The 13,505-nt window shown below is 43.1% G+C and overlaps 1 protein-coding gene across 5 annotated transcripts; it reads left to right on the top strand.

Moving 5' to 3' along the window:
• Positions 1-1,208: 1,208 nt before the first annotated feature.
• LOC110984475 (2-Hydroxyacid oxidase 1-like) lies at positions 1,209-13,230 on the top strand. 5 transcript variants are annotated; one of them, XM_022244703.2, is made up of 8 exons: positions 1,209-1,387; positions 3,481-3,632; positions 4,607-4,877; positions 8,934-9,073; positions 9,274-9,365; positions 10,484-10,693; positions 11,261-11,330; positions 12,133-13,230. In XM_022244703.2, exons 1-8 carry the CDS (start codon positions 1,341-1,343, stop codon positions 12,192-12,194), a joined length of 1,044 nt encoding a protein of 347 aa, XP_022100395.2. In that variant the 5' UTR covers positions 1,209-1,340; the 3' UTR covers positions 12,195-13,230. The 5 variants fall into 5 exon arrangements, with proteins under 5 accessions (XP_022100395.2, XP_022100394.2, XP_022100392.2 ...); XM_022244702.2 differs by lacking the exon at positions 1,209-1,387 and adding an exon at positions 1,425-1,622; XM_022244700.2 differs by lacking the exon at positions 1,209-1,387 and adding an exon at positions 1,427-2,020.
• The last annotated feature ends 275 nt before the right edge of the window (positions 13,231-13,505 follow it).

The following is a 13,505-nucleotide window of genomic DNA, read 5'->3' as shown; positions in this document are numbered from 1 at the left end:
CACTTGACGGGGGTGAGACGACTGGTACTGCAGGTAGCTGTGGGAATCTGTGGGTTTGTTATGACGGTTGTGCCAAGATCTGGACGCGCACGTCGAGGAAGGTAAGAGAGGGTGCGTTCGATTAGCTTACACGTGTAAGTCAAACTTACACGAGAGCGTTCGTTTAGCCATCACGTGATGTTCGTGTCTGCCCTGGTGTCAGCCACCACTACCCCAGCTGGCGAGCGGGTCCCTGGAGGCTGCCCGAGTGTAATGACGTCACGGATGGACTGTTCGAGCATGGACGAGGCGGGGACTTGACCTTTGTCCCAGAATGCCTTGGAAAACACACTGCAGCGTTCGATAAGCCTCATTTTGAGGCTTTCCTTGAGTGTAACTCTGGTGTGTTCAGGGAAGCTAATCGAACGCACCCAGAGTGTTTTGACACATCAGATGTGCATCGCAGTGCTGGGTGAAAAGCATCCGCAAACGCTAAGAAATTTTCCACGTCATCACACGTACTGGTGATAGTACCAACTACATGTATATCGTCGATGTATCGCCGGTACATTAACGGCTGCACGCCCTGATACTGGGTCAGCATCTGCTCCTCGATGTGGCCAACATACAGACAGGCATAACTTGGTCCCATCCGTTTGCCCATAGCCACACCCCTGGTCTGAATGTAGTGCTCACCGTTGAACGCGAAGTTGTTCAACGTGAGCACCAACTCAGCCAGACGGAGCAGAGTGCTGGTAGGAGGATCCCGAGTCTGGCGGAGATCTAGAAAGTGTTTGAGCGCAGCCAAACCACCCGCGTGGGGAATGGATGTGTAAAGCGATTTCACATCCATGGTGAAAAGAAAGTTGGATGAACCTGGGAACTCAAATTCATCGAACAGACGTAGAGCGTAATCAGTATCCTTGACGTAGTGGGGAGCGTTTTGACAATGGGTGTTAGACTGGTGTCCAGGAAGTTGGATATCAATTCAGTGGGACAACTTCAGGCAGACACAATGGGGTGGCCTGGATTACCGGATTTTTGAATTTTGCATATAATGCACGATATGCGGCAAACAATAGAGGGGTCCCCTATATTGTTTCTTCTTTTGTGTTGCTGGAATCTTTGGAATTCCTTTCAGATTTTTGAGGGGGTTGCAGTAGGCACAATAGTGTTAGGGTACACAGCTTGTGTATCACAGGGGGGGGTCCCCGCCCTTTGCAGCATATCTTGCAGAGTAAAGAAGTTTGGGTAGCAAGTAAAAGACATTGCCGTGCGTGGGCTGGGAACGACCAGTTCCCACATGACTGACCAGTTTGGTTCCAACTGAAAGTTCGAGTTCGGGGTGCTCTCTCTAATATATGTACAGTATATACAGCTTTAGTGCCCAGACTTCGTCCATCCACAGGTCAAGGAAGATGGAGCTATCTATGCAGCAATACGTATGAAGCCAAACCACGGTTCACAACCATTATGCTGTAACCGCTTGACTATCGCAATTCACACAAGTTAGTGGTGTTTTTACTGTTGATAGACCGATGAACGGCTGCAACGCGAGTCTAATACACACTGGGCATGCGCGATACAAACACAACCACCGTGGTTTGGCTTCATGTGTGTGGCTGCATGTGTAACTCGGAGCTGTAAGATGATATTTCTGTATTTTGGAAGTCATAAAACGACCGTCAAAGACAAGTGTACATGTGTACACTATGGAGGAAGGAATATCCTCCATGTGTACACAGAGCATTACACATGACCTTACAGCGATTATTTCCGGTGCAGTGACGCTTGACTACTGACAGTAGGCCTAATTCCAGTTTGTTTCGTTGCAACTGTAGACCTACAGTTGGATCCACAGTCTACAGTACTCTGGGCTTTGAGGCTCGTTTTGACGCGTCATCATGACATCAAAACCGCTCATTCTGCAGGATTTTGAGCCGTATCTGAAGAAAAAAGTCCCTGGGACGTGGTGGGAGTACTTCCAACGGGGAGCAGACGCCCAACAGACTTTGGCTGACAACGTACTGGCTTTTCAAAAGTAATTCCTTGTTGGACCTTCTAACTGGATGGTTCCGTCCGTCATTAGCCGCCCTGCATGATTACTGATGTGGCTATTTACGTGTGGCTGTATGATTCACAGTCGATGCAAGAATAAAGCCGAACTGTGACAGCGACTCGGTGTAGCCTAGCTGCGTCATGTCCAGGCCATCTAGGGGAGGGTACACGGGAGTTTCGCGACAGCCGAAAATTGAACGCGTCTCTTCACAGACCTGAAACCGTCGGGGCTTGGGCCCAACGTATATGTATACTGCTCCGTTATATACTGGGCCTTGTCCTGATTCATAGGGATTTCTTTCGAAAAATGTATCCAGGATACCCCTGGGCATAACTAAACATCCGCTTGATTTTGTGAGCTGAAAGTGCACCGGTATATTCACAAGTTAATGGGTAAACTATGCCTTAGGTTGCTAATGGCAGAAAACTCGCTTTTCCCTCGTTTGGAGCAAAAAATGTTGCCTTTTTGTTGCTGTTTCCTACTCTGGACGAATTTTAACCCACTTGCACAAACGAATATTGGTCTGACTTGTACACTATACAGACTCCTTTGTAATTGTATGGTTAAGTAATGGTACTTAGCACCCAAGCTTCAGTACTTATCGGAATTTCGTTCAGATCTGCGAGAGTACCTGTCGATCTAAGTAGTCGTGGAAAATTATGTACATGTATGTTGTCTGTCGCAGCTAATACGCAACGCCTGGTTGCCCTGTCAAGTCACTCAATGCTTGCGGCAAATCATTGATAGCGCAGCTAGCTTTCTGTAAAGTGACACGAGAGTGACGAAACAGCCGTCAGGTTTGTGCAAGTGGGGTAAAATTCGTCCGGAGTGGGAAAAAGGCAACAAAAAGGCAACATTTTTTCCTCCAAACGAGGAAAAGGCGAGTTTTCTGCAATTAGCAACCTTGGGGAAAGGTTACCCCGTAAGTAGTGAACATACCGGTGCAATTTCAGCTCATAAAATCAAGCGGATGTTTGGTTATGCCCCAGGATAACCCGGATGAAATTTTTCAAAAGAAATCCCTATGAATCGGGACAGAGCCCAGTATATAACGGAGGAGTATAGGCCTACGTCGGGCCCTGTTTACGGGTCTAATCTCCACGGTACTACGTCGGGCCCTGTTTACGGATCAAATCTCTACGGTACTTTGGTCGCTGATTTAGCGATTTCGTGACTAGACCGAAGTTGTGGGTAGTTCCATCGCCGTTTCAAAATGATAGAAATAAGCAATAAGCAATTTTCTGTAGCCTCCTAAATACCTGACAGTAATAGAATTATTTATCCCGAAATTCGTTGTTGCTGCCGGAAATAAACCAACACAGATATCCTCTTCCAACAATGTGAATAGAGAGAACAGCGGAAGTCAAATCAATTTACCGAATACTGAGCAAACTTAAATGTCACTCCATCTATCAATATCTTTTCCTCCATCCTCGTTGCAGGTATCGACTAAGGCCTCGCTGTTTGCGGGATGTATCTAAGCGGGACCTCAGCACCACTATATTGGGCCATCGTTTAGACTTTCCAGTTGGTGTCTGTCCGACAGCCTTTCAGGGCATGGTGCATCCCGAGGGAGAAATTGCTATGGCTAAAGGTAAGACATAGGCACGGTACCAGACACAAATTCTCCAGTTCTTGTTTTCAAAATGGCAGAATAGGCCTGTTTAGTTTTACGTATTAGTGGGACTTCTGTGGCCTTTTGGAAGAGGGAAGGAAACAGGGGATGGAACTTTTAAAGGGCCATGTCAATTTTACACGGAAAACTAATCTCTGTACCGTAACTTTCTACTCCGCGCAACTGTCGTAAACTATTTGGACATTCTGTTGTTGGTTACTCATTGAAAATCGCACCTTTTTAAAGCACTGAAAATTTCCACACGCTTTTCCTGACAAAATAGGGCACGCATATGAGGTCCCTGCAGAAAAGTAACTGGTTATTTTAAGGGTTTGGGAAGTTAACAGTGAAATATCAAAACTTCAGTGCAAGAAAAGAGGTTTCTTCTTCACAAGCCATCGTATTTTTCCTCATCATGAAAAGTCAAAATTAATTTGCCTAAAGACGTTAAAAGGAAATTCCCTGAGAATGGCACCACAAACGTCGAAAATGAAACAAATATAAGGGACCCACAGGAAGAACTGCTGTGAGAATCACATGGCCTATAGGACCGTGTATAAACATTCAGCAGCGGTCGTTTGCCCAAACTGCACGCCCCGCCCACAGTTATCAAATAACTGTGACCTTGAAAACGATAGTCGCCAGAGCCAGCGCCACTGTGTTGAGCCTTCAAAAGAATTTTGCACAATGTAAAGCCAAATAAACATTTTTCATCTGCATAATATGCAGATTCATCTGGATAATACAAATCAAATTACACGTATAAATTATACCTCATTATTATTCATTTATGCGTAAATTTACGTATGTGAAAAATTTGTGTCTTAACCAAGGACCAACGCATTATGACTGTGGTATGAGAAAAAAATGCCCGTTGTCAATTTAGTCGAAACGTTCACCCGTAACGTCGCTCTATTTCACATAGCCTTAATCTCACATCGTTACTTCTATAGGCGTGGCCAGTGTTGGGTCAGCAATGGCTCTGAGCATATATTCAAGCAACGACTTAGAAGACATAACCGCCCCACTTTCGTCTGAAACACCGCTGTTCCAACAACTGAACGTATTTTGCGACCGTCAAACCTTGGAGCGAACAGTCGAGTACACCAAGCACATAATAAAACGAGCCGAGAAGGCAGGCTTGAAGGGCATTGTGCTGACGGTCGATCAGCCGGTTAGGGGCAGGCGGCTAGCTGAACCAATTTTCATACCCCCTTATATCAAGTAAGTATACATGTACATACTGTTCATTATTACTGCTGCGGCAAACGCTTCTTATACAAAATTTGATCAATTAACGTTTCGCCATGAGAACATTTGAAAGGTTTAAAACTCGTTCCCAGCTATCAAAGTACTAATAAGGAGCATCGTGAAAGCGTGTTGAAAGCACGTCACTTTATAATGAAGTACAGGTATCGTACATTTTGTGGTAAACGCTGTTGCTAAAAAATGACGATCTTCGAATGTTCAAACAGTGATATGGAAAAAAAAAGTGTCAGTGATGGTAACGGAAGAAAAGACTGATGCGGTTAAAAATGTGTACCCCAACAGCGTAAGTACCCATGACCATTCGGAGCTGTGCACGTGTTCGGATTCTTCTCTCGCGCTTATTTGTGACGTTGTCACATGAGTTTATAGGCGAGCATGCGCAATGTGTAGTAAATAAACGAAACACCTTTTTTGAGGCGCACAACTGGATCAAAAGGGATGTAAAATGTGTAAAACAAATTCGAACTCTCGACAGCAACAGACGTCCACACCTATCCAAGTATCCGTCCATTATTTCACATTACTAGCCCCAGCATTCATAGGTCTGTCTGAACTATTGTACAACATCAACTCTCCTCATCTGCTTTCCTTCACATAGTTCAACTAAGCTGCCATGTTTTTGTGTTGAATTGTGGGATACTTCACCAAGTAGGCCTAGTACGTGTATAAATATGTATACCAGTGACAGTTTCGAATTTGAGAGGGGCACGACGTGGCGGGTTTGAACCTATGACTTGAACTGATCCCTGCTATCGACAATGCTTTGTTTTTCTTTTACGATTGTTGTCATGGTGACGAGCTGTTATACACACCACTGGACAGGAAAGAATCACCATGGATTTAATTACTACCCGAGAGACATGATTCTTGGCAGACTTAAATATTAGTCGGGTATGACATACCGTAGCATTTAGGCCTACATTGTGAAAGTTTATGGGGTTTAATTTCACAAATTTTGGCCGAGGGGGCAAAATACTACTGTGGCCTTTCCAACAATGGAAGAGGACTGCATATGACTTGATTGGAGCATAATTACATGTACTCATAAGTATAAACACAGTGGTAGTTGATCGTCTTATCGCGGTTATTACATTCGGTGCACAAGTCTGTTACCTTTTAATTCGGTTCTGAACGTCAGAAGCCATATTGGCATTGTTGTGTCCGTTTTTCTTTGCAACGGGCACAAACTCAGACTAAAACGAGAGCTTCTATGTCTGTTTGCAACAGAACGTAGGGTTTTTGCTTTTCAATGAAAATGTTATCGTCGTGATTGCATATCTGCAAAGTATATGCAATGGGACATGTACTTTTGGAGATATTGGGCTTTAAAGGATGCAACTTTAATGTCACGTGACTTGTCAATCGATGATGTCATCATTTCATGAGGTCAGTTTTTTTCTATCACATATCCCGTTCCAAAGTTTCAACCCACTGTTCCATGTACTTCAAGAGATATAGGGCTTTAAGTGATGCAACTTTCATGTCACGTGACTTGTCAACTGATGACGTCATTACCCCATGAGGTCAATTATTGTCTATCGCACATCCCCTTCCAGATATCTGCAAAGTGTCAACCCGCTCGGACATCTACTTCAAGAGTTGTACGGCTTTAAATGATGGATCTTTAATGTCTTTAACGTCACTTCATTTTCACGTCAATGTCATCTTTACTGACTTGTTAACTGATGACGTCATCATTCTATGCGGTCAATTTTCCTCTCTCACACATCCCCTTCCAGATATCCGTTAAGTTTCAACCCACTGGAACGTGTACTTCAAGAGATATAGGGCTTTAAATGGTGGATCGTAAATGTCACGTAACTTGTCAACTGATGACGTCATCATTCCATAAGGTCAATTTCACACATCCTCTTCCAGATATCTGCAAAGTTTCAACCGGCTGGGACAATCGCTTTAGGATTTAAGGGGCATGAAAGGTTGCACCTTTATTGTCACGTGACTTCAAAATTATTAGTATCTCATGGCGTTAATTTTCGTGTATCACACATTTCCCTCTAGATATCTGCAAAGTTTCATCTCAATGGGACGTTTACTTCAGGAGATATAGGGCTTCAAAGTTTGCAAACTAAATGCCCTGTCACGTGACACATGATGACATCATGAGCGCAATTTTCTTGACAGACCCTCTGTATCTGGGGGACGAAGAGTATACACCTAATATATAATCAGTCACATTGGTAAATGTGCCGATGTCCGGCTGTTTTAAAAAAAAAAGTGCGTGTACAAAACCATGGGGAAAATAAATACTCAGAATTAAAAAAGGACAATGACGTCATCACGACGTCATCTCCCCGCGGCACATCTTTACCATTTAGGTCTTTACTTGAGGCAACTTTGATGAAGATACGAACTTGCAAAGGGACTAAAGTGGCGTGCAGAAAAACCCTGTACGAAACGAACGGGGTTTTGACGGAAGAACAAGAAGAAGAAGAAGAAAAGGAAAACGAGAGGTCATCTGTCTGATTGCCAACAGAACAGAGGGCTTTATCGCATCCTTTTCTTAAGTTGAACAATCAATCTACTGCACAAACCTAATGGCGTAAATCTGTCATTATGACCATTTGGATCAAAGGTTTCAACAGAATCAGGCATGTGTACCTCAAGAAATAACGTGCTTTAAATAAAATGTAATTTGACTCCACATCCGATGAGGTCATCATCACATCAGGCACAAATTCCTCTAAAGCACTCCTTTTTCAAGATATCTGCAAAATTTGAACCCGATCAGACACTCTGCTTCAGAATACAGGGCCTTAAAGAGAGCACCTTTAATAATGTCCTGTGACTTGTCTCCTGATGACGTCATCATCACAAACGGTCAATATTCCTCTAAAGCACATCATTTTCAAGATATCTGCAAAAGTTTGAATCTGATCAGACATGTACTTCAAGAGATATAGGGCCCTAAAGAGTGCACATTTAACGTCACGTGACTTACCCGCGATGACGTAATCAGCACAGGAGGTCAACATTCGTCTGTAACACTTTTTTTCCTAGTTATCTGTAAAATTTCAACGAGATGGGACATGTCCTTTAGGAGATAAAAGGCTTTGAAGTTTTAATACAGATTTCATGCCTAGTCAAAAACGTGCACAAAAGCTATGGGAAAAAATAAAATATTCAAATATCAATACAACATAAGGTGATGACGTCATCGTGACGTCATTCATTTTCAATAAATTTTGCATCAGGGTCTTTGTTGGCTATCACTCTGTAAACGATCAAACATCAAAAGGTTACCAAATTAGTGGCTCGAAAACGTGTACAAAGTCAATGGGCCATAAACTCGTTTGCAGAAACACTGCTCCTTTAAGTTCATGTCACGTGATTTGCACTTAAACTGAACAATTTTTATGAAATATTACTTCACATTCAGACTCTGAGACATATTTCAAATCAACAGAGCGTTAAGTGCCCGATTTTTCTTTCGTTCTTTTAGTAATCTTGAGCCGAAGTAAAGGACTCCTCGTTCACTTGTGTGAAGTAGAAAAACGTGTACAAAACATTTGGGGAAAATTAAATATTCAAAAACCAATAATAAGGTGACACGTCATCATTACGCCATAAATTAGGCATTTGTTTTGCATCATGGTCTTTTGCGGGCTGTAACTTTGATGACTAATAAAGATCGCCAACTAACCAAAATTGCACCTTGAAAACTTGTACAAAGTCAAGACGCTGAAATAAATATGTAAAGTCAATAATAAATAACTGGATGACGTCATCATGATGCCACTCTTCGGCATATATTTATGCAATAATGACTATGCCCATGTCAACTTTGAATGCTGTGCGACAAAGGTTAATTAATGGCAAAAGTGCTGCACAGAAAAAGCGTGTGCAAAGTCTATGGGCTTTTGGCCCAAAAAGAAAAAAAAAAGAACCGCAGTGCGTCTCATTGGGAGGGCGATGAACTGAATATAGTGACGAAATTTATAAAGTTGGCTCTGACTGAACAATGCTTAATGCAAACATTTATTTGTTTTGCAGATGCCCGCTTATCTCTCTTCCCAATGATCCTCATTTTCATAGTAAAAATTTGAGTTTTGACGCTTCAATGACCTGGGATGACATTGAATGGCTACGGAGTATGACCTCTCTACCAATCATTCTTGAAGGCATTCTAACCGGTGAGTTAAACATTATGACATTTTGCACCAGGATAATGTCCTTGTAATAGTTTCCAATGCCCATTTTGAAAAGTTCCCTCGTTAGCTTTCAGGTGACAACCGCGTCCTGTTGTCTTTGGCTGGTATGGAGAAATGAAAGGTCTTGAAAGGTGTGCTCGAAATGTATAATTTACGAATTGGTATCAATTTTCACATTGCAGCTGAAGATGCGAAGGAAGCAGTCAGGTGTGGTGCGTCCGCCATCTGGGTTTCGAATCACGGTGGCCGACAACTGGACGGTGTGTCAGCTTCGGTAAAAATGTTGAAAATGTTTACGGTCACTATAGGCCTTTCAACGAATTTCAGCTTCAGCAGGCGCTCCGCAATGAAGATAAAGGTGGCGAGGAAGCAAGGAATTCGGGGGAAAACCTTTGAATCTGAAAGCATGGCGTTGTATACGTTGGGTGCGTTCAATTAGCTTCCCTGAACACACCAGTGTTACACTCAAGGGAAGCCTCAAAAATGAGGCTTATCGAACGCTGCAGTGTGTTTTCCAATGCATTCTGGGGAAATGGTCAAGTCCCCGCCACGTTCCATCATGTACGTCCATGCTCAAACAGTCCATCCGTGACGTCATTACACTCGGGCAGCCTCAAGAGACCCGCTAGCCAGCTAGGGTAGTGGTGGCTGACACCAGGGCAGGCACGAACATCACGTGATGGCTAAACGAACGCTCTCGTGTAAGTTTGACTTACACATGTAAGCTAATCGAACGCACCCTATAGCTGCCATGAATGTCAAATGTGCCTGCCACACCACATCACGTGACTGTGAGAAGCAGGCGCAGCCTCGTTGTTATAATAAGAGCATTGGATTCGTAAACAGCGGGTATATAAAGCTGCACTATTGCAGGTTGGAGTTCAGCCTGGTGTCATGGTTGCGCATGCCCTTAGGCAAGGCACTTTGTCATCCACTCATTGCTACCCCCCACCCTGGATTAATTGGGTACCAGTGAGGGCAGGGATAGCTGTTGTGTTTGATTTAGCTGCTTTGCGCCGAAATTGCTGTATGGAGCTGTATATTCCTCAGGGAGCTGAGATGGTATATTGGATGTTTTTATGGGCCCAATGAGCAGGGGTATTAATAACAGAAAGCGCTTGGATCTTAGTTGAAATCACCGTACAAAATGTGACATTATTACACGAGTTGGTTGTGTAGGTATAAACAACGCTGAATATGGGAGACTGCCCTGTTCTGTTGCATTACGGGTTAAGATTTCCATGAAACCCGCTTTCAAGATAGCAAAGATCTGCGAGGTTGATAATTTTTCAAATAAAAGTTTCACCGTCATAATGATATCCACGAACTTCAAGACGTTAGAACCAGAGAGCCAGTGAAAAATGGTTGAATTCCTGTCATTGTCCACCACAGATAGACGCACTGCCCGAGGTGGTCGACGCCGTGCGTGGCTCTGATATCGAGGTGTATCTCGACGGAGGAATACGTCAGGGCACCGATGTCCTCAAGGCTCTCGCTCTCGGCGCACGGGCCGTGTTCATCGGCCGACCGGCACTCTGGGGCCTGGCATACGATGTAGGTTTAACGATCACTCTGTCTCTCTGCAAACATGTTCTAGAACAAGTAAGCAAAATACAGTGAAAGTGTTGCTTTTCCAGATTCCCACTGAACTTCTAACTTCGATATGATTTTTGTGTTTCCTACCCGGAAAATAATGAACCGTCAGAGAGGAATTTCATACGTTCGTTTAATTTCCCCTATTGATCTTTCCCAGGTTTTCCTCTTTTATTAAACAAACATATATAATGGTCGGTTCACTGGCCGTGTTCGAAACACTTGGCTACTGCCGGAAGTCACACAACTCTACGGGCACTGGCCGCGGCCACTACAGCAGACTCGTGTGTAATTTCAAGCCGCAGCCAAATGATTCAGACAAGGCCATGCTACAGGCGAACGTGAAAGCGAAGCAGATTTTACGTCATGAAAGATTTGCAGCGAAATTTCTCTCGAGTTGAAATGTGTTCCCCTTTTTCAAATTCGTGGCGCCAATATTTCAGCTGTCCCGCCCTCATAAATTCGCTTCTGTTCGCTTTTTCGCAACGTGTGAACCGACCTTAAGTCTAGAAGTCATTGTTCGTTCGAATTTGAGAATTAATGTAATTCATTTGTCTGTCTTTTCATTTTTTTCAGGGCGCAGCAGGAGTTACGCAGGTCTTGGAAATCCTTCGAGATGAGTTGAGCAGAGCTATGGCGTTGAGTGGTATGATAGTGTTGTGCAAACCTGATCCGAAACCGACCTGACCCTAAACCGACTGGCAGTCGTATCGGATTAATTTTACTGCCTTTTCAGTCGGGTGGGATCGGTTTCGGTTTTAGATGACCGAGGTGCGTGACTTTTTTCCACGGTATTTATTTCTACGGTCCACCCACGACTATGAAAATTCTAAGACAGACGTAAAATTATTATAATAATTGTTCAGAGTTCTTGCGATGATTTTCCCCAAAATAATGCAACGCAGATTAGTCCGGGCAGAGAGAAAGTAGACAAAATGCTGGAAGATTATTGAGTCTGGGCCAGATTTGGGGGTGGTGGTTTCGGGTTGGCTTAGGTCGATTTTGCCTTGACTGTTGTCAGTTTGTGGTTGAGTTTTCTCTTGGGAGTTCTGATCGGTCTCTTGTTGGAGTCGGCATGTGATGTTTCTGGTCAGTCAGGACTAAGTTCAACTCGACCTGATATGAGCAACATTAACATGAGCCTAGAGCTGAACAATGAGAGTACATCATTTTCTTAGCAACGGAGACTCCTTTGGTCGGAATGAACTTCGCCAGTTCGCGAATCAACGACTGTGAAAGGCACGCGTTACGGTCGCATTGCCACCAACAAAATGGGAGCCCCTGACCAACATGGCTCTTTTCAACCGATGAGGGGAATACCATCTGGGCTCATTTCTTATATTTGACACACAGTTCACCATGTATTCCTCGTTATTTTCAAACGTTATACCAGATACATCACGCTAATGATTTTAGTCAAATATTTATATTTTTTGTTTGTTTACCAGGTTGTGCATCAGTAGCTGACATAACGTCGGATCTGGTGAAAATGCCGTCACATGGCGTGTAGTGGAAGAACTTAGGCTGAATGAAAAATGTCAGCCTTCATACCTACTTTGCTCGAATTCAGAGGGAAATATCGTCCACTGACTTTATGACATTTGATCGCTTCGTCACTATCATATTTTTGATTGATTTTAACAGACAGAATTAGTACTAGTTCATGCTATAATCAATGCTGAAATAGCAATGATTAATCTTCTTTGTAGTTTTCAGAAAAGAGTAACACGGCAATCCGTAAACCACCACCCACCAACAGAGGGCGCTCTGCATTATGTACTCTAATGATGGCAGATAAAAAGTGACGTGAGACCAAAGTCTAGCGTGCATGTTTTCTATCAGTATTACACCACAGGCCAACAATTTTCTTTACATTTGGTTCATCTCAGTTTTGTGGATCGTATATAATTAAAGCTTCTTTCTGGTGTATGACCACAGCAGCAAGTGTATGGTGGTCACGCTGAAAACTTGCCTTGAAGCCTCCCGCGAAAATGCAATCACACGACAACGCACCAATACCATCCAAGATCCAACACCCCTGGATACGAGTGCGTTTCGGTACGAGTTGATTTTTACTGTGTTGCATTATTTTTTATCTGTGAGTGATGGCTGACCTAAGATTCTTTATCAAGGATCGTCAGGGAATCTTTGGGCAGGAAACCAGACTAGAACATAATCTGCTATGAGCGGAAAAACGGGAAAAGGGGCCGGTTTTTGGTACTCACTGTAAAGTAAAAGGTTAACTGAACGAACAAGTACAAGTCAAAGATATTCATTTTGCAACTTTGTATATTTCTTAGCCTTGATTTCAAGCGGCAGGTGCGCACTGCCGTGCGCTGCGATGCGACGAATGACGAACGCCTTGATCGAGTCTAGATAGCAAAGTGTCACAGATGGATACGATTTAGGCACTGACGTTTGACTACATGTCAGTTTTGGTCAGTTCACATCTTGTTCATGTGACCAATTATGTCTCATACCCAAGGGAGCGACTTGTTCCGTATTAGATGAGACCATTTAGATTAATAAAATTTTTAACATTTAAATTTTGCTGGGCTGCATACCCGCGGGTAATAGTAGTTTATTTTACTTTTGCAGTCCCTGACCAACATACTGTTACTTGTCTTGGTATATGTATTCGGTTTGTCTCTGGTCCCTGATACTGCTAATATTTACTTATATGTGTAGTTTTACTGTTTTTTTTTTATATAAATGTACTTTTTGTAAAATTTTGCTTTGTTTGTTCTTGTGATAGTCAAATAAATAATAATAATACTGTTAACCCTAAAATGCTGGGGGTGGAATCCTCAACATTTTTCTG

This window comes from Acanthaster planci, linkage group LG19 (assembly GCF_054643075.1).
Source record: "Acanthaster planci isolate LZ-2023a linkage group LG19, COTS_SCS, whole genome shotgun sequence".
Lineage (NCBI taxonomy): Eukaryota > Metazoa > Echinodermata > Asteroidea > Valvatida > Acanthasteridae > Acanthaster > Acanthaster planci.
Note: the sequence above shows the minus strand (reverse complement) of the source record. Positions and strands in the feature narration are given on the sequence as shown.